At 55.9% G+C, this 24,247-nt stretch overlaps 1 protein-coding gene and 1 non-coding gene across 4 annotated transcripts; one reads left to right on the plus strand and one right to left on the minus strand.

Moving 5' to 3' along the window:
• Window positions 1-921: 921 nt before the first annotated feature.
• Window positions 922-22,978, minus strand: C1QTNF1 (C1q and TNF related 1). 3 transcript variants are annotated; one of them, XM_060133049.1, is made up of 4 exons: window positions 22,620-22,758; window positions 6,156-6,318; window positions 3,707-3,846; window positions 922-3,126 (listed from the first exon to the last, which is right to left on the minus strand). In XM_060133049.1, the coding sequence occupies exons 2-4, from the start codon at window positions 6,302-6,304 to the stop codon at window positions 2,576-2,578; spliced, it is 840 nt and encodes a 279-aa protein (XP_059989032.1). In that variant the 5' UTR covers window positions 6,305-6,318; window positions 22,620-22,758; the 3' UTR covers window positions 922-2,575. The 3 variants fall into 3 exon arrangements, with proteins under 3 accessions (XP_059989032.1, XP_059989031.1, XP_059989030.1); XM_060133048.1 differs by having other exon boundaries at window positions 6,156-6,321; window positions 22,620-22,757; XM_060133047.1 differs by lacking the exon at window positions 6,156-6,318 and having other exon boundaries at window positions 22,620-22,978.
• On the plus strand, window positions 15,912-16,018 carry LOC132512400 (U6 spliceosomal RNA). Its single transcript, XR_009538130.1, has one exon. It is a non-coding gene; the product is annotated as a U6 spliceosomal RNA (small nuclear RNA).
• Window positions 22,979-24,247: the final 1,269 nt, after the last annotated feature.

Genomic DNA, 24,247 nt, shown 5'->3' on the forward strand with positions numbered 1-24,247 from the left:
ATTCTTTCCACACACCTTTGGGAAATGCACTCAGCTCCTGTTCCCAGCTGCATCCTCTGCCCGGTGGCCTCAGCTGCAGGATGGTGAGGCCCAATCTTTGTCCTGCAGGGAGCGGGGTTGCAGTGTCCGCCTCCTCCGGTCTGGCCCCAGCGCAAGGCCGAGCACGGCCGCACCGGCTCACCCAGAACCAGGCAAAGGGAGGCCAGCAGCTGTTTGCCAGCCTGCTGGCACCAACAGGACCCAGGCAGCTTCTGCACTGCCTGCTGGCCATCTGGTAAGGGCCCTGGCCACTAACCCAGTGGGCAAACGATGGAGAGAAGAAGAAACATCTGCTCTTCACCACTTGGTCACAAAGGGGGCTGTTGGTGGGTGTATTCAAGCCTGCGAGTTGCTGTAGTGGGTTGACTTGTGTCCATCCATGGGCCAAAAGATTGGTCCAGGTCCTGAGCCCTGCTAACTGTGAATGTAACCTTACTTGGAAATAGGGTCTTTGCAGATGTAATAGAGTCAAGGATCCTGAGAGGGGATCATCCTGGATTTAGGGTGGGCCCTAATTCCAACAACTGGGAAAGAAGGGAGGGGGAGATTTAAGAGATCTAGGAAAGAAGGCCACATGAAGACAGAGATAGGCAGGGACTAGAGTAATGCAGCCACAAGCCATGGCACACCTGGGGCCATCCGGAAGAAGCAAGGAAGGCTCCTCCCCTACAGGGCATCCAAAGGGGCCAACTGTGAAATGCATTCCGGTGACGAATGAGGCAGTTCAAGGCCCAGCCTGTGCCTGCTGGGTACCAATGTCCCCAGGTACCAAGCTGAGGGCCGCCAGGCCTCCAACAGGCAGTAGGCGGGGTTCCGGCGGTGGGGTGGGGTGGATAGAACGGAGGAGGATTTGGTTCAACACCCAAACTGAGGAGGCCACGATGCTGAAACACACAATTCCACGTTTAATGTTTTCTGGAAGAGCACTGGGGCAGCACAAAGCAGGAGGCGGGCGCCCTGCTCCCCAGCCCTCCCACACGTATACACAGTTATTAAAGTCTGACCAGCAGAAGTCCTTCAGAGGGAAGGATGTGCAGACCCCAGACCCAATGGCCAGGCTCAGGGAGGGCAGAGGGATTGGTCAATCAGGGCTTAGCAGGCAGGCAGTGGGAAGGAAGGCTCCTGGAGGGGCTCAGGGCCCAAGCAGACGGGGTGACCCTGGCCCCGGGCGTTGATGCAGAGAAGTGGGGAAGGGCTGCCGGGCCAAAGTCAGCCACGGGCCACAGCACCAATCCAGGCAGCGCCCCACTCCAGGCATCCCCCCAACCCCCTCAGAGCAGAGGTCTGACCCCGGTGGTTGGGACGTGCCCTCTCTACCCCCTCAGACGCTGAGCCATGCAGGAGCCCCTGAGACAGGCAGGGGGGAGCTTTCCGGTCCCTTCCAGCTCCCCCCTGCTCTGGGGCCCAGGAAAGCCCCCTCCTGCATTGCTCTTAGGCTGCTGGTCAAAGAGGCCCCAGGGGAGGGTGCTGGGGCGCTGAATGGTGAACTCTCTGGGAAGCAGGACTCTGAGACGGTGGGTGAGGCGGGTCTATTGAAGTTGTGTAACCATGACAGCTGCTGCAAAATCAAAGGCCCTGGTTCCTTCCACAGCTGACCCGTTGGAGAGGAGGGACAGAAAGCCAATGCCAGTGTGACAGGCGTGGGGGCCCCGTCTAGGATGCAAGGGTGGGGTGGGGGAGTGGGTAGAGCCATGCCAGGATGCACGGCTCTGCTGGGTTGTACTGAGCTTGGCTGCCAGGGGCCATCTGCCGCCAGGAGCCTGTGGGTTCCGGCGGGCAGGCTGCTCACCAACGCAGAGGCCACGGCCGAGGGCTTGGCTGTCCCTCTGAGGAGCTGACCCTTGCTGCCCAGTTCGAACCCCCTCGCCGTTGTGGCTCAGAAAGACCAGCTGAGCCCTCGGGCAAGGCCACAGGAATGTCCACGGGATGTGGACGTCAGTCCAGCTGTCCCCCAAGAAGATTCCTACGTGGCCTAAAATATTAAGCCAGACATGGTTTTCCGGTCCCCACGCCCCCCACCCACTTCCCCTGTCACCCTTGGCATCTACTTTAGATCTTCTCTTACAGGAAGTCTCCGGCAGCCTCGAGGGGAGACAGCCCTCCTGCCTGGAGCCAGCGAGGCTGGCAGAAAGGCAAAAATAATAATGCCTCCCTTTCTTTTCCATGGTTTACTTTGCTCCTTTCACAACCTTTAGAATTGGCTTAATTATTCCCAGCAATGGGAGCAAGGGTGGCTTACTCTGGGACACCCTGGCGCGTCGTGGCACACGTGCAGGGGTCACTCAAGGACGTGCACACAGAGGGGAGCTCTCGTGGGCACCCGCCTGGTGATTTCATGTGCGGACACGGCAGGGCCTGGGACCACACAGCCGATGTTGCTTCCCACTCCCGCGAGGGGGCGTCATGTCGAATGCCAAAGCTGGGGACGTGTGGGCCGGGGAAACCCGGGTGGGGGAGGGGGTCCGGCGGAGCAGGGCGGGGCACGGGGACAACGGGAGGTTAGCCTGTGGCGATGGAGGTTAGCCCTAGCGGGCGGCTAGGGCTCCGTGGCGGGCTTGACCAGGTAGCCACTGAAGGTGATGTAGGTGTCAAACTCATCGCTGAAGATGGCGTTCTCGCGCTCGCCCTTGAAGAGGCGCACCCACACCTCGTCTTGGTCCTGAAGCTCCAGCATCAGGCTCTGGCTCTGCATGATGCTGCGGTCGCTCACCTGGGCGTACAGGATCACCACCTCCTCCCCGTTCTTCATGATGTGCAGGTATGTCTCCTTCTGGTTCCAGGTGTGCACATTGAGGCTGAAGAAGTAGATGCCGGGCACATAGCAGTAGAATTTTCCCGTGAACATGTTGAAGTGGCCATAGAGGTTCACGAACTCCGTGTCGAAAATCACTGTCTGGTAGTAGTCGTTGCTGTGCAGGGGCTTCTTCCGGCCCACCGAAAAGGCAGCGTAGTGGTTCTTGCACCGGTCCCCAGGGGCCCCCATGGACCCTTTCTGCCCTTTGGGTCCCGCGTGGCCCCTGGCGCCCACGGAGCCTGTTTTGCCATATTTGCCTTGCACGCCCCGATCTCCTCGGTCGCCCTTCTCACCTAAATGGGACGGGAAAACACGTGGCGTCAAGCAACCTCAAGGATTATTCTATTTTCATCCGGAAGCAATCGTTTTTTTTTTTTCCTTCTTGAAAGTCCTGGCGAAGAAAAGGGAACGTATGCGTTTATCCAAAAGCAACAGGAGCAGCAGCGGGACCCACGGCTCCCTCCGAACAAATGACCTACAGACGCAGGGGCTGGGCCTGAGGATCTGGGACCCGGGCCGCTTGGCATCCCGATTCAATCGTCCCAGGCTGTGCAAGGTTATCTGCTGCTCACAGGACCGTGAAGCTGAGGCTTGCGGTGCAAAGGCAGGGGGGGTGAGACCCCGAGCTGCCCTGAGGCTCCTTCCCCTGTGGATCCCTCCCCAACCCCTCCTCTTGGAAAGGGGCCAGAGCCTCAGGAACGGAATTTCCTTCTCCCCGCTAGATGACAGCATGCCTCTGCTCGGTGCCCTGAGGGCGCCATTCTTCTCCTGCCCACTCCTCCCTAACTCCATCTTCTGCCCTGCCCTCCAATCAGGACGGAGCAGTGCCCCCTCCCCAGGGGACGGTCCCCCCTGCTGGTCTCTGTGCCTGACCTTTCAGGATGGTGATGTTGATCTGTGGCACCGGGATGGCCTGGTACATGGGAGTACCAGGGTCACAGCAGCGAAAGCACCGGGATGCGGGGGGCTCCTCTTCCTGCCTGGAGCTGTATTTTTCATGCTTTTCTTCATCCCTAAGGGAGTAAAGACATCACCGTGAAAGCCAAGAGCTCTCAGAGCCAGGAACTCTTCTCTCTTCTGCCACCAGAGGGCCTAGGGTACCTGTCTCGCCTTCTCTCACCTGGATGTGTGAGGCTGTGTTAATTTTCCCTCCACAGAGACTGCGTTGGCTCTTGGCAAATTCTGAGGCTTTTAGTGAAGGTTCAGAAAGAGCCCCCTGCCCTCTGTTGACAGCAATGACAGTCGTGGAAACAACGATATAACAAAAACGGCAATAATTTGAGGAGCTGGGCAAGATAGAGGCTACATGGGAGAAATCTGACACGTGACATGCCCGTGGCGTGACTGGACATCCCCTTCATGTATCTAGGATTCTAGAAGCTGCTATGTTAAGCTGACTCGTTTGCAAATGAGAGGGCTCAACCAGATCTGCTCCTGGGGGGCGGGGGGCAGCGGCAGCGACAGCTCCATGCTGCTACCTCGAGGCGTCACACTGCACCGCACCGTGCTATCTGCTCGCAGCTCTTTGGCTGTGACGCGGCCACCTTGGAGGTGGCACAGTCCGTCTTGAAGGGTCAGCTCTTTGTCTCCCTCTGCTCCCATATTCAGACCACAGACAATCCAGGAGATGGATCTATACACCCTAAACTCAGCCACCTACAAGCCCTAGACTCCCAGACGGACCCCCGCCCACCTCTCACCAGAAGTCTCCATTTAGAGATTCAACAAGCCCCACACACGAGATGTGTCCCAAACTGATGGCCCATCACTGCCGCTCATCCCTAGAATCTTCTCTTTCCAAACCCTGTTCACAGCAGCAGCAGCATCGCCAGTCGCCCAGAATGGAACGCTCAGCCTCATTGCAGATGCTTCTCTGGCCTCACCAATCCATTCTGAGGATCATGGAGTCCTGAGGAGTCAGCCCACCCCACCATCAAAGTACCTCCAGGAGCTGGGCCCTCGGCTCTCCTCACCTCTAGGGACCACTGCTGTTCGGAATGCCCTCCTGGAATTCGTCTCTCCCTTGCCAATTCATCCTCTGTTCTGCCACCCTCCAGCATTCTTTCTAGGGTACCATGAAATTTAAACCTCTCCATGACTCCCCTGTAGATGAAGTTCCAAAGAGACCCTTTCCCACCAGGTTCATCTGCCCTCCCATCCTCCACCCTCCGGCATCCAACCACCCTACCCAAACGACCTACCAGCCCTTACACTGCCACACACTGGAATGGCCACACTTCGCACGTGCCATCCTGGCTGCCAGGCGGCTTTCCCCTCCTGTGCCTGGGATGCCCCTCAGGTGTCCTCAAGACCCAGTCACTCCTCCTCCTAGCCTTCCCCAACCCCCGCCCCTGCCCCGCGCGTCCACACCGTGGACACACTGAACTGGATCGTGTGTGTCTGTCCCCCCATAGCCTTGGAGTTCCTGGAGGCCAGTGACTGTGTCATTCACATGTGTGTCCCCAGTGTCTAGAGGATGGCCAGACCAATAACGGCCCTCAATCAATGTTTGTTGAATGAAAAGAAGGAGGAAGAAGAGGAGAAGAACAAGAAAAGACAAAGAAGAAGAATGATGTTACTTTGCCCCAAATCCTATGCAATTCCATTGTACTCCAAGACAGCCCGAAGCCTCAGGTATCACGTCAGCCCAAAGCTCAAAGTGATAAAGAAACTCAAAGTCAGCATCAGGTGTTAGGACCTCACGTTTGATGAATGACATTTTCATGAGTAATCCCAAGCATTTTATGCATCCCTACAAAATATCCCAAATAGCCTGGAGTCTATATATCATCGAAGGTCATATATATGAAGACAGTGCCATTCGGAAGAAATTCATAACTTTTCGAGGAAAGCCACCACTTCTTGTACCAGTCTTCAGCCACCATCCCCCACCTTGCAATGTGATCAGACATCAGGGTGGTGGAGATCAGCTCTCAGCCCAGCATCGTGCCTGTCTCCTACTTCCAGGTGGTACTTAGAACCCTAGAAGATATTCTCAAAGGACAGGCAAGGACGCAAAGAAACCGAGAGCTGGGGGTTGGGGATGTGGTGTGTTCTTCTTTTAAGGATGTGGCTGCAGCACCTCACACAGACCCACATTCCTCTGGGGTTGGAATGAGGCTGGGTTACCGTCCGCAGTTTCAGGTAACAGGCCCGGGTCACTGACAGGAGAAATGGCGCCTCTGTCCCCCAGCACCGGCTCCTCAGCCTTGGCCTCTGCTCCTTCCCCTCTAGCTGCCAAAGAGCCCCCTGGGGCACCTGACCCCCAGGCTCATCCCCGCTGCTGAGCCAGCGCCCCTGCATCCACACCGCACAGCCTCACCTCTCAGCGTGGTCCAGCGGTGGCTCCCTGGTCCCCTGCTGCTGCTGCTGTTCGAGCTGCCCACGGGGCACGCGGCCCAGCACCGGGCCACAGGCAAAGGCCAGCAGCAGGCAGCACGCCAGCGCGAGTCCCAGCCCACGGGGGCCCATCTTCCCGCTGAGCCCTGCTGGGGAGACACACGGGGAGGACACGGGTTGGAAGGGCCCTGCAGGGAAACAAGCCTGCAGTGCTTGCCCGACCCACCAAGCTGACCCACTAAGTGCTTCAGCTGCCACTCTTCCTGGGACGGCGATCACACACTCACACTCACACACACAGTCACACAAGCTCAACGTACATACTCACAAACCCCAGGGCACATTCGTGCACATATACAAGTGCCCTCACACACACACATACTCACACACTCAATACACACTCATACACAACACACTCTGTACACACTCAAGACACTCGGTACACTTACACACACTCAGACCCACACTCTCTTGTGTTTACACTCGCACACTCAACACACTCACGTGTACTCCGGTGCACTCACGTGCATATACATACGCTCACATGCACACATGCATGCCCACACCTGGCATTCACACTCTCAGCACACTCACAGACTTATACGCACAGACTCACACACCCTCACGCACATGCCCTGGGGCCGGGCTGGCGTTGGAGCACCAGGCCACCTGCTGCCGCTGAGCATGGCTCTGCCTGGCCCCCCACGCCTCCCAGGAAGGAGACCCCTCAACCCTGAGCTCTGCAGATGGTCGTGTCTCGGCCCTGTTAGGACAATGAGCAAAATCCCGAATGAATCTGGGGGGTCCGCTGTCCACGGACTTTGCCCCAGCCTGCACTGTGGGGCCCGGTGGGCAGCCAGGCGCTGACATGTCGCTCTCTGGCCACCAGGCGGCGCAAGAGCGTGTCCTCGAGCATCTGGTGTTGGGGGGGGTGGCGCCCCGCCGCACAGGGCATTTATTGTCATCGAAGCCAGCCCCATGTCTCTCCAAAAAGCTCTGGACCGGACCCTCTTTGCACAGGATTGAGATAGTCCTTCCAGAAAGAGCTGTCCACTGGGGGTTCCCAGTGAGCCCACTAGGGGGCAGTGCTTGGGCTTAAAACAGACAAATCCCACTGGTTTCTCACCGTCAGAGGCAACACCCCGGCTAACCCCGGCTGTGGGATTTACACGCGTGCCTCAGCCGTTTCTGGTGTGTGGAGTCAGAAGTCACACGTGCCTCGACTGTTTCTGTTGGCTGGGAAACCTCCCCATCACGGAGGGGGTGACGGTGGTCAATCCCAGCCCATTTTGTTCACCGAATCATACAATTTAACACCAAAAGGGCTGACAAGGACACCTAATTGAACCCTCTGGCCTGCACAGTGAAAGAACTGAGGCCGGGGGAGTAAGCACGCCTCCACCCTGCCCCTGCAGCTGGGCTGGGGCCGGGAACCAGGCATCGTGGGGAGGGGCAAAGCATCAAAGCAAGGGAACAGCCTCAGAAGGTCCTGTCTGATTTGTCTTTAACTCCTCTTTCATGTCTAAGGAAAATTAAAATACCGAGACGGATTTCTGTTTTTGTCGGTAATCGTCTACCCAGATGAATGCTCCTTTTCACGCATCTCGGGCCACCATGGACCTCCTTCAACTCCATGGCTCAGAGGCCTCGCGGCCGGTGAGGGCACGACCCTCTCCGCGGGGCCGACTCTTTGGCTTTGTTCTTTATTCTGCGTGTTAGCAGCCTCGCTGTTTTAGCTCGGAAGGCAGAATTCTCTGGCCGCCCTCGCTGCTGGAACCCCGTGCCAAGTCAGGAGAACCTGGGGGAGGCCGAAGACCAGGAACCAGAGCTGAGGCTCTCCCGATGGCTCCTCAGAGATGTGCTATGAGACTCTGAGCCAGGAAGCCTGGCCTCCCCAGGAATCCCCCCACCCCCTGAAGCCACACTTCTGCCCGCTCTTCAATTCTCTGCACAACCCCCACCCCCTGCAGTGGATTAGCTGGGCCCCCCACATCCACGTTCTCTACCTGCCAAGGGTCAGGACCCAGAGACCTTCCAAATGACAGAGAGACTGCTTGGACCAGCCCCCCTCCTCAAAATGTCCACTACCTCCCCTCCACTTGGCAAAGAAAATTTGTACATATAAATGTAATTTATAAAATACATATTAAAAGAATCTCTCCCTCTCTCTCCTCGCCCCCTCTACCCATCCATCATTTCTCCAGGCTCCTTGCCAGGGTGGGCACCACCCTCCCCAGTCTGCTCCCACACTTCGCCTACATTGCCCAGCACCCCTCGTCCCATGTTCAAGCTCCCTGCTTCATGTACTGCAACGTGCATACACGTCACCTGGGAAATCTTGTGAAAATGCAGATTCTGATTGGGCAGATCTGGGACAGACATTTTCCAAAAGCCCCCAGGTGCTGCCAAGGCACCACAGTTTGAGCACCAGGTTCCAGCCACACCCCCAAACTCCTGGCACCTGCCCACCTGCCCACATCCTTCTCCCCTGGCCAGGAGCACCCTTTGTCCTCTTTTCTTCTGCTAATAACCAGGCTAACAGGACTGACAACTGCCCCAGGCCCGGTGCTGGGCATCCCTGCATCATTTTCACTCATCCTTACAACCCTAAAGAGAACACTTCCTCATTAATAGTTTTTACCCCATCACAGGTCTCGTATGGACCTGCGGTGAATCTTTTAAGGAGACAATATTCATGCATTATTATACTGAATTCACTAATGCAGAAACCGTGATGAGAAGTCGATTAGCCTAAGGCTGCCCACTTTTTTGTGTGTGTTTTTTTTCTTTTTGCGGTACGTGGGCCTCTCACTGTTGTGGCCTCTCCCGTTGCGGAGCACAGGCTCCGGACGCGCAGGCTCAGCGGCCATGGCTCACGGGCCCAGCCGCTCCGCAGCATGTGGGATCTTCCCGGACCAGGGCACGAACCCTTGTTCCCTGCATCGGCAGGCGGACTCTCAACCACTGCGCCACCAGGGAAGCCTAGGCTGCCCACTTTTTAAGCCATGGGGGCTGGATTTGAATTCAACAGGCTGCCCTCAGATCACATCAAAATCCCACCCAAGGGACCTCCCTGGTGGCACAGTGGTTAAGAATCCGCCTGCCAGTGCAGGGGACACGGGTTCAATCCCTGGTCCGGGAAGATCCCACATGCCACGGAGCAACTAAGCCCATGCACCACAACTACTGAAGCCCGCCCACTCTAGGGGGTGTGCTCCACAACAAAAGAAGCCACCGCAACAAAGAGTAGCCCCTGCTCTCCGCAACTAGAGAAAGCTGGCGCGCAGCAACAAAGACCCAACGCAGCCAAAAAAAATCCTACCCAAGACCCAACTCAGGTGCTTCATATTCCTTCTGAAGGTCTCCCAGACCCTCAACTGGAACAAACTCTCCCTACTCTTTTTTGCTTGCGTGTCTCATATTGTCTCATTCTGCAGAGAGTTTTTCTTGGCCTAGAAGATTCTGCACAGCAGACCTGTGACCTCCTCTGGGCTTGGGATACGGTCTTGTTCAACTTGGACCCACCAAGCATCCTGCAGCACCCTGAACTCAACAAATATTTGTCAGATTGAATTCTCCAAATTTGTTTATTGCCCTATTTCTGTATTTCCCCTGTTTCTCCTTGGCGCCTTGATAATTACTCTCCTTTTCCTTTTCAATGCCAAGCTTGCATCACTTGAAAGGAAAAGAGGTTTTCCTTTCTTCAAACATTTTTTTTTCCTGAATCCAAAGTAATATATATTCATTTGGGAAAGGCTGGAAAATAACAGGAAAAGAAAGTACAGAGCTGTCTTGGACTCTTGTCCCCAGGGCTCCTCAGCCTCGGCACCATTGACATTTGGGCTGGATCAGCCTTTGTCGTGGGAGGCTGTCCTGTGCATTGTAGGATGTTCAGCAGCAGCTCTGGACTCCACCCACTAGATTCCATCAGCACAGCCCCACCCCCAGTTGCGACAATCAAAAACATCTCCAGACTTTGCCACATATCCCCTGAGAGGCAGAAATCCTCCCAGTTGAGAATCAGTCCTCTACCCTCAATGGAAGTACACTTTTGCACGTTGGTACGTTTCTTTCTAAGTCTGGAAAAGGGATTTTCTGTACCTAGATAGAAGAGATGGAGACCAGGATGCAGCCGGCGCAGGGGTGATGCTATCAGTGGCGGGGGGGTGGGGGGTGGGTGGTGGCCCGCGATGACCCAGCAAAGAGTCGGAGGCGCCAGGAGCACTGAGTGAGGGCAGCAGAGGTCGGTGGTTCTCCTCAAGGACCTCCTCTTTGGGGTCAAAGCAAACCCAGACTGAAAGCTTTCCCTCTTCAAAACTGTCTTCAGAACGCTTTTACTAAGTCCCACAGCAAAGTCAACATCATGACATTATGATCATTTTACTCACTTTTGGGCAAAAACAGTATTGCCCAGGGCTTCCCTGGTGGCGCAGTGGTTGAGAGTCCGCCTGCCGATGCAGGGGACACGGGTTCGTGCCCCGGTCCGGGAAGATCTCACATGCCGCGGAGCGGCTGCGCCCGTGAGCCATGGCTGCTGAGCCTGCACGTCCGGAGCCTGTGCTCCGCAACAGGAGAGGCCACAACAGTGAGAGGCCCGCGTACCGCAAAAAAAAAAAACAAAAAACCAGTATTGCCCAACATCTAACCAAACTTAGCTCCGGCCCTCTTTAGCAATTTCCAGTGAAACAGAGTGCCCTACAAGGGGGGAGGTGTGCCCCCAGAAAGATGACTCAAAGAACGTGCTGTCAGGTCCGGGGAGCAGCCCCCAGGACTCTTTGGCCAGTGGTGTGTAACCCTTGTGAATCTGGACCCGAGTGGTCCAGTCTCCTGGCTGCCTTGCGGTCAAGACATCTGAAGTTAATTCCAACATGACTCAGAACTGGACTTGCCTACCCCAAACCCTGTGAAGACATTCGTGTTCCAAATTCCATAACAATTCCATGAACATCTTTATCTCCCACCCACGCCCTTCAGGACCTGCAGCTCCTCCACTCCCGTCTTCTCAACTCTCCCCATCTCCCTGCATCTTAACCTCCCCCAGCAAGGAAGAACCCCCCTCTACAGTAGGTGGGAGGCGAAAGGGAGGAATTGGGTCAATGACAGGGTCCGGAGGAAGGCAGGAAGTCTGAGAACACTTCCTGGTTAATGATTTTTATCCTCCCAGCCCTCGAATGGATCTGTGGTGAATCCTTTAAGGAGACGATATTCATACACAAGTGCAAGTTTCCTTATATCCGTTTAAAATCGGTCCTGTCATTTTGGGGGGCCCGCCCACCTCCGTGGTGTCATGCCTGTGTTCTGACAGTGAACTCCTAGCCCTCAAGCTCCACAAGTTTGCCTTTTGTCTTGTTGCCAACCCCGCCCAGTGCCCTTTGACAAAAGCATTTTATAAACCTTCCTTAATCTTCATCGGGTAACCAGCTGTTCTGAGAGGCGAGAAGCCTAGGATCTCCCTGGATTAGAAGGAGTTTAGAAGACAAGTCAAAATGCCCATGTAGCTCTGGAATTCCCTCTCAGGAGAAAATTGAACACAGGCACGGTTAACTGGATGCCCGTGATTTGCACAGCATCGGGTAAGAGCTTGGGAGACAGTGATCCCACCGCAGATTAAATATACTCCCTGACCTCAAGATTACCATCCATGGGGACTTCCCTGGTGGTCCAGTGGTTAAGGATCCACTTTCCAATGCAGGGGACGCTGGTTCGATCCCTGGTCGGGGAACTAAGATCCCACATGCCACAGGACAACTAAGTCCACGGGACAACTAAGCCCACGCACCGCGACTAGAGAGAAGCCCATGTGCCGCAACGAAGATCTCGAGTGCCCAAACTAAGATCTGATGCAGCCAAATAGATAAAAATAAATATTAAAAACAAAAAAAAATTACTGTCCAGTGAAGGAGACAGATATGTACACAATCACAGCTCAAGGCAGAGCAGCAGATGTTGACTCAAAATGTGACATTCTAGGCCTGTGCCGTCCACTGCAGTGGCCGCTAGCCACCTGTGGCTATTTCATTTGAAACCAATTAAAATTAAAGAACATTCTAGGGACTTCCCTGGTGGTCCAGTGGTTAAGACTCCGCACTTGCACTGCAGGGGGCACGGATTAGATTCCTGGTCGGGGAAGTGAGATCCCGCATGCTGCACAGCATGGCCAAAAAAATAAATTAATTAAATTAAAGACCATTCTATATCCATTCCTCAGTCACGATAGCCACATTCCAGGGGCTCAATGGCTACAGGGAGGTGGGAGCTACCTTCCTGGACTGCACAGAACATTTCAATCGCTGCAGAAAGCTCTGTTGGGCAGCTCTGCTCTATTAAGATGAAGTTGGGGGGTGGGGGAGTAGGAACTATGAACAAACAGCGGGCCAGAAATCTGGGAGTCATTTAGACGCCTTCCTCTCTCATATCTGCCACATCGAGTCAGTCATCAGGCCTCTTTAATACCTCCTGAAGGTCTCCGCTCCTCTGTACCATTTGATGCTTTCCAGGAGCTCTGGCTGTGTCCCAGACTTCAATTCACCCAAAACAAATATCTTTGTCTGGCTTGTCTAGGGCCTGGACACCACCCCCAAATTTTACATGCTTCTCCCGAGGAAGCTTGGCCTAAGATAGGACTGTTTCCCACACCTAAGGTCTTCTAGGTCGAGAAGGTGACGCGGATCAGTATCCAATCAGTCTCTGTTTCAACACAGCGTCAACTGTCCCTCAGCCACCAGCAATCCTTCCGCACATCTGCTCCTGCCACCCTCCCCTCCCCAGTATCTTCTCTACCAGAAAGGAAGCCCTGGGGCTGCCCCTCACTGCTTCGACATCTGGCGGAAATTCTCCCGTTGAGACACTCAGAGCTCTCCAGTTGCTGCAGAAGGTTCCCTGGACTCAGATCCTGGGGTGCCTAGAAAAGAGACAGGCCCATGTTGGGGTGTCCCTCTGGCCCTTATGACCATCCGGACTGTCTAACACATGATGTCTGCTTTCCTTCCCCGGAAGCCATTCATCACACTCATTTTCCACTTACCAGACTCCTCTGGTGATGGGCAGGAGGGAGGTAGAGTGGCTCCCACTTGATAAATGACATTTGTTCACCAATCCCAGGAAGCCATTTCATACCTAATTTTCCCTTCTGTAATGGGGCAGCCCCAGCCGGTCTCGGGCCCTCTCCCGCTTCCTCCCAACATTGCAGAGGAAGCAGCAGTGGGGGCTGTGCATCCTTTATTATAGGAGCTCTGGTCAACTGGAGGTGCGCTGTGCCTTTCCCAAAAGGTGAGGGCATCCTGGCGCCCAGCTCACTTGCTGAATCTCCCTCTTCCCCTTTTTCCAAGAAGCTGTCCTCTGGCGTAAAGGAAGAGGGTTTATTTTTTTTAAGGTTTGGGGTTTTTTTGGTTACCTCCAAAGCCCAAGGCCAGCGATAGAGATGGGATCTCCCAGGGCTACTCGCTAATTAATAAACGAGGGCTTCCTTTGTGCTGACTTGGGATAAAACAGTGAAGGAAAGAGGGGCCAGGCGTCCTCCCATCCTGAGACATCTCCATCCTCTCCTGAGGCAATTCACTGCACCTAGACCAGGAGAGGCTTACCTGGACCTGAGAGAAGACACTGCCTAAGCTTCTGCCCAGGCCCTGCATACAAGGAGACCACGTGGGCTGCAGGCGGCGGGCCTTCGGGGGCACCTGGCCAGCCCAGCCTCCCCAGTGCAAACAAAGATTTCCTTGACTAGAGCCCTGTCCTTAGATCACCTCCCAGCTGTGAGGCCTCGGGCGGCAGGCTTGGCCCCCGCTTTGAGAACCGTGTGAGAGAGAAGAGCTACTGACAGCTCGTGCCTTGCCGTGAGCCCGCGCCACAGGTGGCCTGGCCCACGTCCCATTGCCCCGCAGCGGTGACACCCTCGGGAGCTGACCGTTCCCAAGACGGAGGGAGGAAAAAAGCTGGGAATTCCACGGCCTGTGCACCGACCGCACCATCCCTTTTACAAGCACCACACCGTTTTTCGTTTTCTAGGGCCTGGAAATCACTGCCGCATTTTACAGCCATCTCCGGGGAAAGCTTGGCAAAAGGTAGAACCTTGTCCCACATCTAACGGCTTCTAAGTCAAGAGTACAATTCAGCTCAGCATCCAGTCAGCCCTGCCACTGCCTGCTGCAGCCCAGACTGCTCTGGTTGAGATCGCCGATGTCCAGCTCCCGTGCAGGCTGCAGGGCGCCTGCCGGCGATGACCGCCCACCTCCCCGGCCCCTATCGGCCCACGCTGTCTCGCTGTGTTTACCCTCCATAACCTCCCCCTTAGCGACAGGTGTTTTCCAGACCGTGTCCTCAGCCCTCAGCCCCTCTCACTCCGAACACTTTCCGCCCATCGTTTCCTGTGTGACAGCTTCAGCGGACAGCTCCTTGATCCTTGTCCCCAGCAGGCGTCCCCGGCCACCAAGCTCTAGGCCTGCGCTCTCCAGAACATTGGCCTCTGGCCTCTGGGGCCAGTTAAATCCTTTACAACTAAACATAGTGAAAAATTCCATTCTCGGCCACTCGAGCACGTTTTAAATGGCTACCCTCTTGGACGGCACAGCTGGGAGGACTCTTCCATCATCGCCAAGTCCTACTGCACAGCACTGGTCCAGACCCAGATGGCCAGCTGTCTCCAGATCATGTCGCCTTCGCTCTGTCGTAAGATGCTCAAGCCCCCAGTTGGTTCACTGTCTTCTTCCCCAGCTCCCGCCGTCCCTGTTCCTCCTCGGCGCTTACAGCTGTTCACACAGGGCCCCCGGCCCGCATCTCCGAGCTCTGCAGACTTCGGCCTCTCTTGCACCGTAACCAGGCCCCCTGGCAGTCTCTCCTCTCCCTCCCTTCGGGCGCTGTCACTGCTTCTTTCTCAGCCCTGCGCTGGTCTCCCCATCTCTCCTCTACCTTCCAAACTGCTGGCCAGAGGCAGCTTTCAAACCTGCAGATCTGAATGCCCCCCTTGGCTCAAAAGGCTTCCATGAAAATAAAGGAAACATTTAAGCCCTGCGCTTCACCATCTGCCTCCCACCTCATCTCTGGCCCCCTTGTCCCCACCCCTGCATGTGTGTCCTTCACCCCAGCCAACTGGAGCCACCGGAAGTCCTAAGTCACACCACGGTCTCGTCTTCTGTCTCTTTCTCCTGCCACCTTCCTCGTCGCTGTGTCCTTCAGAGCCCGGCCTGATGCCACCTCCTCCAGGAATTTCCTCCCCCAGTATCTAGCAGAGACCGGCTTCCTTGTCTGGTCCCCCCACAGATCAGGAGGTCCTCATACACAGGAGATGTGTCTCAGTTCACACATGTCTCCAGTGCCTGGGGTCTGACTTTCAGTATTGACCGAAATCCACAGTCCCTTTCAGCCCTTCCCAAGTAGCAGAGCCATCGTCCAAAGAGGACTCAAGCCAGTGTGTTCAAATCTCTAATTCAGGTTGGGGGTGGTTTGGGGTGGGGGGAGAAGGGAGGTGGGGAGAGTGGCCCAGGGCACACTCTTGTATTTTATTTATTTATTTTTGGCCACACCACGCAGTATGCAGCATCTTAGTTCCCCGACCAGGGATCGAACCCATGCCCCCTGCAGTGCAACTGAGAAGTCTTAACCACTGGACCGCCAGGGAATTCTCAGGTCACACCATTAAGTGTCATCAGAACGCTGAATCCCGACGTGACCAGGTAGCCATCTTTTCCTCAAGTGCTCCTCTTATCAGCACTCAGAAAGCCTCCTGCTTCAAAAAGAGTTACAAGCGCTCGCTTCGGCAGCACATATACTAAAACTGGAACGATACAGAGAAGATTAGCATGGCCCCTGAGCAAGGATGACACGCAAATTCGTGAAGCGTTCCATATTTTTAGACGTAGAGAATGGACTTGAGGACATGGGGAGGGGGAAGGGTAAGCTGGGACAAAGTGAGAGAGTGGCATGGACATGTATACACTACCAAATGTAAAACAGCTAGTGGGAAGCAGCTGCATAGCACAGGGAGATCAGCTCGGTGCTTTGTGACCACCTAGAGGGGTGGGCTAAGGAGGGTGGGAGGGAGACGCAAGAGGGAGGAGATATGGGGATGTATGTATATGTATAGCTGATTCACTTTGTTATACAGCAGAAACTAACACACCATTGTAAAGCAATTATACTCCAATAAAGATGTTAAAAAATAAATAAAGAGAGTGAGATGCAAAATAATTAATTAATTAATTTTAAAAAAAAGAGTTACCACCCATTGCCTCCATCAGCCAAACTTACAAAATACCTCAATGTCCTGCAAAAGCAGTCTAATCAAACAAATGATGGTGCAGCCACACGGTGGAAAACTAAAGACGAGGTGGTTGGTCAGGCTGGCAAACTCAAATGCCTTCAGCCATTGGCCACGGGCTGGGTGTAATGTGACAGGGAGGGGTGGAGATTGCTCCGAACCCAGAAACACACGCTCCGTTTAAAGGCATTTAAATAAATAAATAAACGATGCTGGAGGGGGAGGGGCAACTTCAGCTGGTAGCACCAAGGACTGACCTCTGTAAACAGACGAATATTTACTGGCGTGGAAAGATGTTCGTAAAATGCTGATGAGTGAAAATGCAGGTTGAAAACATACATACATAAAAACACATCCACACATGCACGTACATTAGCCCAGAGATTTGAAGGCCACCCACCTGGCTGCTAACAGCAATTATCTCTGGGTGATGAAAATACGGATGCTTGCCATTTTCTTATTTGGGGGTCTCTGGGGTTTTCCCCTATAACCGTCACATATTTTTTCACATTAAGTACACATTATTTTCCACTTAGACAAATGATAAGTAAGCCCCACCCTGGAGACTAAGAGAGCATTTTGTTTATTCGGGGGAATTTGAGTCTCTGCCTAGAAAAGGAGAATGGGGCAGGGGCTTGAGGATGCTGTGGCAAGTTTGTGGCTCAGGCGGGACTGTGGGGGATATAAACTGCCCTCGTGCTGAAGTCCCACGTTCTTTTTTTTTTTTTTAGAGAATTTTTTGTGTATTTATTTTTGTCTGCATTGGGTCTTCATCACTGCGCGCAGGCTTTCTCTCATTTCGGTGAGCGGGGGCTACTCTTCATTGTGGTGCGCGGACTTCTCATTGCGGTGGCTTCTCTTGTTGCGGAGCAGGGCTCTAGGAGCACAGGCTTCAGGAGTTGCGGCACGCGGGCTCAGTAGTTGTGGCTCTCGGGCTCTAGAGTGCAGGCTCAGTAGTTGTGGCACACGGGCTTAGTTGCTCTGCGGCATGCGGGATCTTCCCGGACCAGGGCTCAAACCCGTGTCCCCTGCGTTGGCAGGCGGATTTTTAACCACTGTGCCACCAGGGAAGCCCAGAAGTCCCACGTTCTTTCGCAAGTGTTTGTTGAGTGTCTACTGCGCACTGGGAAGAGGGCTGGATTCTAGGGACACGGTGGAACAAGAGGAAGAAAAGGCCCTCCCCTGGGGCAGCCGAACCCTGGAGTTACCGTGGGTACTGATTACGCCGGGAAAGGCACCCAAGTGGGGCTAGAATCAGGCCAGCCAGAGAGAACACGTTTTGTAGAAGCAGGGGATTTGTCCTGCCTTTGACACACCAGTCACTGGTGTACTTGCCACTGAAGGAAGCTGCCTGCAGCCACAAAACAGGAGAAAATGGAGCCAAACCTTTGAGGCCATCATCAGGACTTCTGCTCAACAGCCAGGCGAGTTAACCGGCCCAGGAGCAGCCCTGTCATTTATCAGAGATTCCTTCTAACAAAGCTCTGGTTAAGCACCTGCTGCCTGCCGGGCTCTGGGCACGTGCTTTACGGAGGCTACTGAACTTGTGCCCTACAGTCACCTCGATTTCTCAGAGGAACAAATGGGCTCAGAGGGAGGGAGTCACTCACCCCAGGCCCTGCCGTGGCAGGGGCTGCAGCTCAGGTGAGACCCAGGTGTGTCTGACAGCAGAGGTCTTGCCACTTCACCTCGAGGGGGCCTCCAGGAAGATGCCGGCTAGGTAGGACAGGCTGGTCCTGACGAACCACCGTCCTGAGGACACTCCCGCCTGCCGGGCGGGTGTCCACCTGCTAAGCTCACTCGGTTACGGTGGGAACAGCGGCAGCAGCCCCGGGCCCTGAGGAACTTATCCCCCAGCTGAGACCTCGCATTCATCCCTTCAGCAGATTGCTGAGGGCCTGCTCCGTACCTGGCACCATGCAGGGCGCCAGGGATCCGTGATAACCGTCCTCATCAAAGCAATGTGCTAAGATCTCCCGGCGCCAGCATCTTAACATCCACCACTGGAGCGCAGTTCCTTCGGGTTTAGGCACAGGATCACCAGGAACCTCCCTCACACCTCAGGATGGACGGGGCGTGGGGGTTGTGGCCACTGAGTGTGCATTCTGAAAGCACTCCTTTTGCAGGGTAGAGAGAAAACAGTGCATGGGTGAGCTCTGCAGGGGAGGGGAGGGGGAAGCCCACATCTCACAGGGATGGCAAACGGTTCCACCCTGACCCCCATGCCCTCTGATGCTCAGAAGCAAAGGGGACTGAGGCCGAGTGCGGCTGGCAGGAGGGAACGATATAAAGAATTGACATTCTTTACAGGGGGTGCAGTGAGCATGACCTGTGTCTGCCCATCCCTGGGGGCTGCCAGGGGTCAGGTGTGGGAGGGGCCCCACAGGAGAGGTCCCTGCAGAGAGGGAACCAGGAGTAGAATGGAACAGAAGGGGGAAGGGCAGGCATCAGACTCCAGCCCAGCGCCCCAGCTGCCCGGGCCTGCTTCTGCTTGCTCTACAGGGTCCATTCTCAGGGTCTCCTCCTTGTAGGTCAGGCCAGTTTACAGAACCACGGGTCTTGCTCTCATAGCTATACCTTAAGGGGTGGGGGGTAGATGTCCTGAATGCTGGAAGACCTGAGTGCCATGGCCACCCCAAACCCCACCCAGACCCACCCGTCTCTCACCAGAACTCACTTCAGACTCTTCACAAGCAGAAAGGGCCCAAGTGTTTCCAAGCGCACCCCAGTCCCCCACCCTGACCACCAGCCTCAGAACCTGCAGGGCAGAGCTGCAGGGCCCAGCCCAGCCGACATCTGGCCTGCATCCGCCCGCAGCTCCACCAGGGCTGGCAGCCTTTGCAGGCGAGGTCCTTTTCCTTCGCTGGTCCCCAGGGCAGAGGGTGACTGGTAACCAGATGTCCCCACTTGGGGACAGCGTGCAACGGAGGCAGAAGGTTTGCGACCTCCCCCCGAGTGTGGATTCATCAGCGGCTGGCAGCAACGTCTGACCCAGCACGAGGCACCACGCACCTGGCATCGGCGTGCTCCCCACCTCCCCCACTGCCCGCCCCGCCTGCCTGCCCCTTCTCCCGCCTGTCCGGTTCTCCCGCGCTCCCTTCCCATCCTGCCTCCTGCCCGCAGTCTCCTGCTCTGCTCCATGTCATCTCAAGGAAACTTCCTACAGGAGCCAGGGAGGTGGTCAGGCAGGGAGGTGGTCGGACACGGAGGCGCAGGATGGGACAGGATGCCCCAGTAGGACTGTGCCAGTGGTGCCCACAGCTGGAGAGGGTTTGACTCCAAAGGCCTCTGGGCAGGCCAGGGACACCCCGGTGGGCAGTGGGGGGCCTCCGGCGCTTCAAAGCCCATCCTGCTTTGAGCCCAATTCTGGGAAGCAAGCGTGGGCAAGGATGAGCGGCTTCCCGGCGTCGGAGCGCCACTTCCACCTCCAGCTGCTCAGGCCCCTCTCAGCTGCAGCCTTGACGAGGACCCAGAGCTAAAGCTGCCCCCAATGAGCTCAAGAGCTCCCACTCCTGCGCCCAGCATCGAGCCCCTCCCCGAGAGGCAGGAAGACAAGGGTCAGAGGTCACAGGCTGCGCTGGCAGAAGTTTCACGGCGGGGCTTGGGGAGGAGGAAAAGAGCCAGCGTGCTCGCTTCTGCATGTCCGTGGTTGAGAGCAGAACTGGTCCTGCCAGGCTGAGGATGTCTGGGCGGGGCCCCAAGAATCCTGAATCCTGGGCCCGGGGGGGACCGGCTCACTGGGCTGCCCCTAGAGCACGGAAGGAAGCACCTGTTCAGGCTTTGGTGGTCCTTTTCCAAATCCTTCTCCAAGTGGGCAGATGTTCCCTCGTACTGTGTGAGGGGTCAGGGAGGTGTCTGGGGTCCTGTCCAGGGAGCTGCCTTGTCTCATTTGGCTTTATGAGAAGGCAGATTTCAGCAGGTAAAAACAGGAAGAAAATAATAAACCTCTGCCCAAACGGTAATTACACCACCAAGATGAAGTGCCCCAGGAGACCATCACCCCCACTTAAGATCGCTGGACTCTCAGGGCAGGGAGACGAGGCTGCTCCGGAAACACTCACATCTCTCTCCAGTGGATGGGCAGGCAGAGTTACCTTAAGTAGTCAGCAGAGTGTGGGGACCATAACAAAAAGGAAACTTTTTATTCTTCCTTTCCTTTGCAAGCTATCACCACCGCCTCTCCCCTAGGGCCCTGGAGCCTCAGCCACCCGAGCTCCAGGAACAGGGACTCATGCAAAGGTCCAGCCCCTGAAGACAAAAGCGCAATGGCAAGCTCTTGTCTGGTGAGGACGCCCAGCAGCACGACTGTATCTACAAAATTCTTTTCATCTTTGTTTTGATGGGTGAAGTTCAATGCCAGAATATTTGGTTTATGAGTCACGCTAATTACATTGCGGGGGGGGGGGGGGCGGGGGGGTAGGGCGGGAGGCACCAGGAAGAATAACAAAAAGCATGTTCCAAAAAAATTATGCTGTGCTGGTTGCCCTGAATAGGGAGGTTACGTCCCAGGAATGAGGAGGGAGCTGCCTGCACCCTTCCTGGGGCCATGTCAGCCTTCTCGGCTCCCACCTGGGAGCCTGTCCCTCACTGATGGCTGCCCCTGCCCCAGACAGGCAGCGGTGTCCTCTGGCAGAAAGAGGGCCCATCCAAGGCCTCTGGCACCTACATTTGTCTGTCGCCCTGACCTGCTGCTCACCAGGAGCCTGTTCCTTGGCATCCCAAGAGACTCAAGATGGGAGAAGGAAAACAGAGAGAGCCAGAGGAGAGGGCTACAGTCCCTGGGAAGCAGACCCCAGCTGTCTTTCCGGCCCCAGGGAACTTTCTCTGTGGGCTGCTGGGAAGTGGAAATTTGGAAACTTGAGGAGCTTGGGTTCCAGCACACACACATCCATGGCTGCCGCTATTTCTATTGCCACTACTGTTGTCGGGTCATCTCTAAGCCCCACCTCAGCAGTCAGGTCAAGAGGGAGAGTGGAGAAGGGGGACCAGAAAGGGCAGCTCAACCCTCTGCACTCCCCACCTCCCCTTCACCTGTATGTTTCCTGCCTCTCCCTGCAGTACACACAGGCAAGTGCCTCGATTTGTGAACTTGCACGTGGGGCTGTCCGCCTGCTTCCCTGAACTATAAAAAGCAAAGGCCTAGCGTCTCTGAGGACCTCACATCCTCCCCCAGGGACCCAGGATGTAGCTAGTGGTTGAGAAAACTCAGTTTCTCAGGACACTCCCCATTTTCAAAGCTTGGAAAGAGGAAGCTCCAAGTGTGCCAAACTGCCTCCATTCTTAGAAACCAAGTGAGAGAGAGGAGACGGAAGCAAGTCACAGAGAGAAGTCAAGTCACCCTTCCTCCCAAGTGGCTCAGGAGGGCCCGTGAGCACCTAAAGCACGTTGGGGTCCCACGGAAGACACAGCAGCTGTCCAGGAATCGGCACGGCAGGGCCCAGTTTAACACGACGTGGGTGCCCAGGACAGGCGGGGATCACACCTGTGCCGTGGAGATGCTTGCTACTTGGTAGTGCACAGAGAGGCATGCGCAGTCCAGAGGCTCAAGGGCAGCTCAGTGACTTGGGCCCAGACCAGGGCCACATTCAGTGGTGTGGGCAGACCAGAGGGTCCCCCGAGAGGGACATTATTTTTTCCTGTCCAGGCTGGATCCCCTCCAGGAACACCAAAGCCATTAGATGCAGGGGCCAAAGCCAGCATTCCCTGTTCTGTGTAGGGTCCAAGTTGCCCACAGGCAGGGCTGGCTCTCAGACTGTCCAGGCGCTATTGGGGTGGGGTCTCCCCACCAGGTGCAGAGGTGACTTGGGTATCACTCCTTTCCCTTTCACACCCAGGGAAGAGTGAAGCAAGATAAACACGCCACAAAAATCGGGGGCAGTAACAATCATTCCTGACAGCATCTGTCTGCCACAGAAGCCCCCTGCTCCCTGGTCAACAGAGGGAAACCACGGCCACGGCTCTCCACGGCACCTCGGCTCCGAAGGGAGTGTCAGGAACCGGCACCGGGCCCTTCTCCGCCAACTCCTGGTCTTTCTGCCCCTTTGCCGCAACTGGCTTCTGGCCCCTCCCACCCCGCTCCTCGCCCCGTGTAGGTGTCTGCTCCGCGACCAGGCTGAAGCCAGGAAAAGGCGCACCGGATCCCCCTCCTTCCCCCCACCCCCGCCACGGCCACGTCCCGTCCGCCAGGCCACCTACCTCCAGCCACCAGCGTCCGGGAGCGAGCGGGGCGCCCGCGTCCTCCCCGCGGCCTCTCTTAGAGCATCTCCCAGCGGCGGAGCCCCCTCCCAGCCAGGTTGGGGGAAGACCAGACTTGTCGAAGGAGAGAGCAGGCAGGAAGGAAAAAGTCCTCTGGGAAGAGGGCTCAGAAAGTTGTTGGGGTGCAGGACAGCCGGCCGCTCCCCGGCACCTGGATCTCCTCGGCTACAAGGTCTCTTTGGCCAGAAGCGGAAACGCGGTTTCTCGAAAGTAGAGGAAGGACCGAAGCAAGCGGGACAGACGCGTAAAGAGCAAACCCGGGCCAGATGTGAGCGGCCGCGGAGCCTCGAACGCTCCCAGCGCATTTTATCCAAACAGCAGCCGCCGAGGATTAACTGTGTGTGTGCCCGGGGGGGAGGGGAGCCCAGCGCAACCCTCCTCCGGGCTACCCTGGGAGCTGGCGGGGGCCGGGGCCTGGGGGCGGGCTCTGAGAGTCCGGAAGTCCCTCCAGGTGCGGGAGTGGCCGGGGGTCCAGGACAAGGAAGGTTGGGAGCTCCGAGTTGCTGGGGGGCAGGGGGATGGGCTCCAAGGAGCTCCTGGCGCGCTTGCAGCCAAGCCCCTGGAATCCGTCCCCAGATGGTGGCAGACCTGAGACATCCACCTGGGGTCCGGGGACCATGGACAGGTCTGGGGGAATCTGTGAACCCCCGAAACAGAACACAAACTTGCACGTGTGCCCGTGTGTGTACGCACATGTGCGTTGTTGGACGCTGATGGTCTAATGCTTTGATCAGATTCTTGGAGGAGTCTGTGATCCAAAGGTTAAGAACCCTGGCTGGGGGTGCAGACTTTCCAGGGGACGTGTGAGCCAGGGCAGGGCTGGTGGGGCCAGCAGGAAAGTCAGCATTTCTCAGTCTCCATCAGGCCTTTCATTCTTTGATATGAAAAACAGACATTTTCTCCACCTCATACAACTTCCTTGGCCCCTCCTCGCATCCTGATAAGCTGCCCTAGGCTTCTCGAGAGCTGCCCCTGGTCAGGCTGGTCTCCATCCCCAAAGTCTGAATCTGGATAGTTCTAGAATCTTACCAAATCAGAAGAAGAGGAAGGATCTGGCCTGAGGAACACAACTCTGCTGTAATGATAATGGTTTTCTTTCTTTTTTGTTTCTCCCCCTCTCCCATGGTCTGTCCAATGTTTGGATGTCCTCCCTGCACTTTTTGTTTTGTCATCACTCCTCCCAGGGCCTCTCCCTCTGGCTACACCTGGACAGGAGATGTAGAAGCAGAGATGCCGGACTGGGATGCTCGGGGCAAAGCAGACTGAGTCTCACTCTTCCTTGCCTTGGACTTTCTTCTCCACCTCTCCTCCCCATGTGTCTGTCTGGAAAACTAAGAAATCAAAACAGGAGGAGGAGGGGTGTGCATTTCTGACATCCACGTGGCACACCTTCTCGCCAGGGCAAGCTGAGAATGATGGAGATGAAAGGAGACGGAGGGCTCCAGGCACGGGAAAGACCCTGGCCACCAACCTGCTCCTGTGGGAGCAGAAGGACAAGTGGTCCTGATGCTCCTTGACCCTGGAGAACTTCAAGGACTCCGTGGCAAAATTAAGTACATGCATCTCCC

Source organism: Lagenorhynchus albirostris, chromosome 20, assembly GCF_949774975.1.
Source record: "Lagenorhynchus albirostris chromosome 20, mLagAlb1.1, whole genome shotgun sequence".
In the NCBI taxonomy this organism is placed as follows: Eukaryota; Metazoa; Chordata; class Mammalia; order Artiodactyla; family Delphinidae; genus Lagenorhynchus; species Lagenorhynchus albirostris.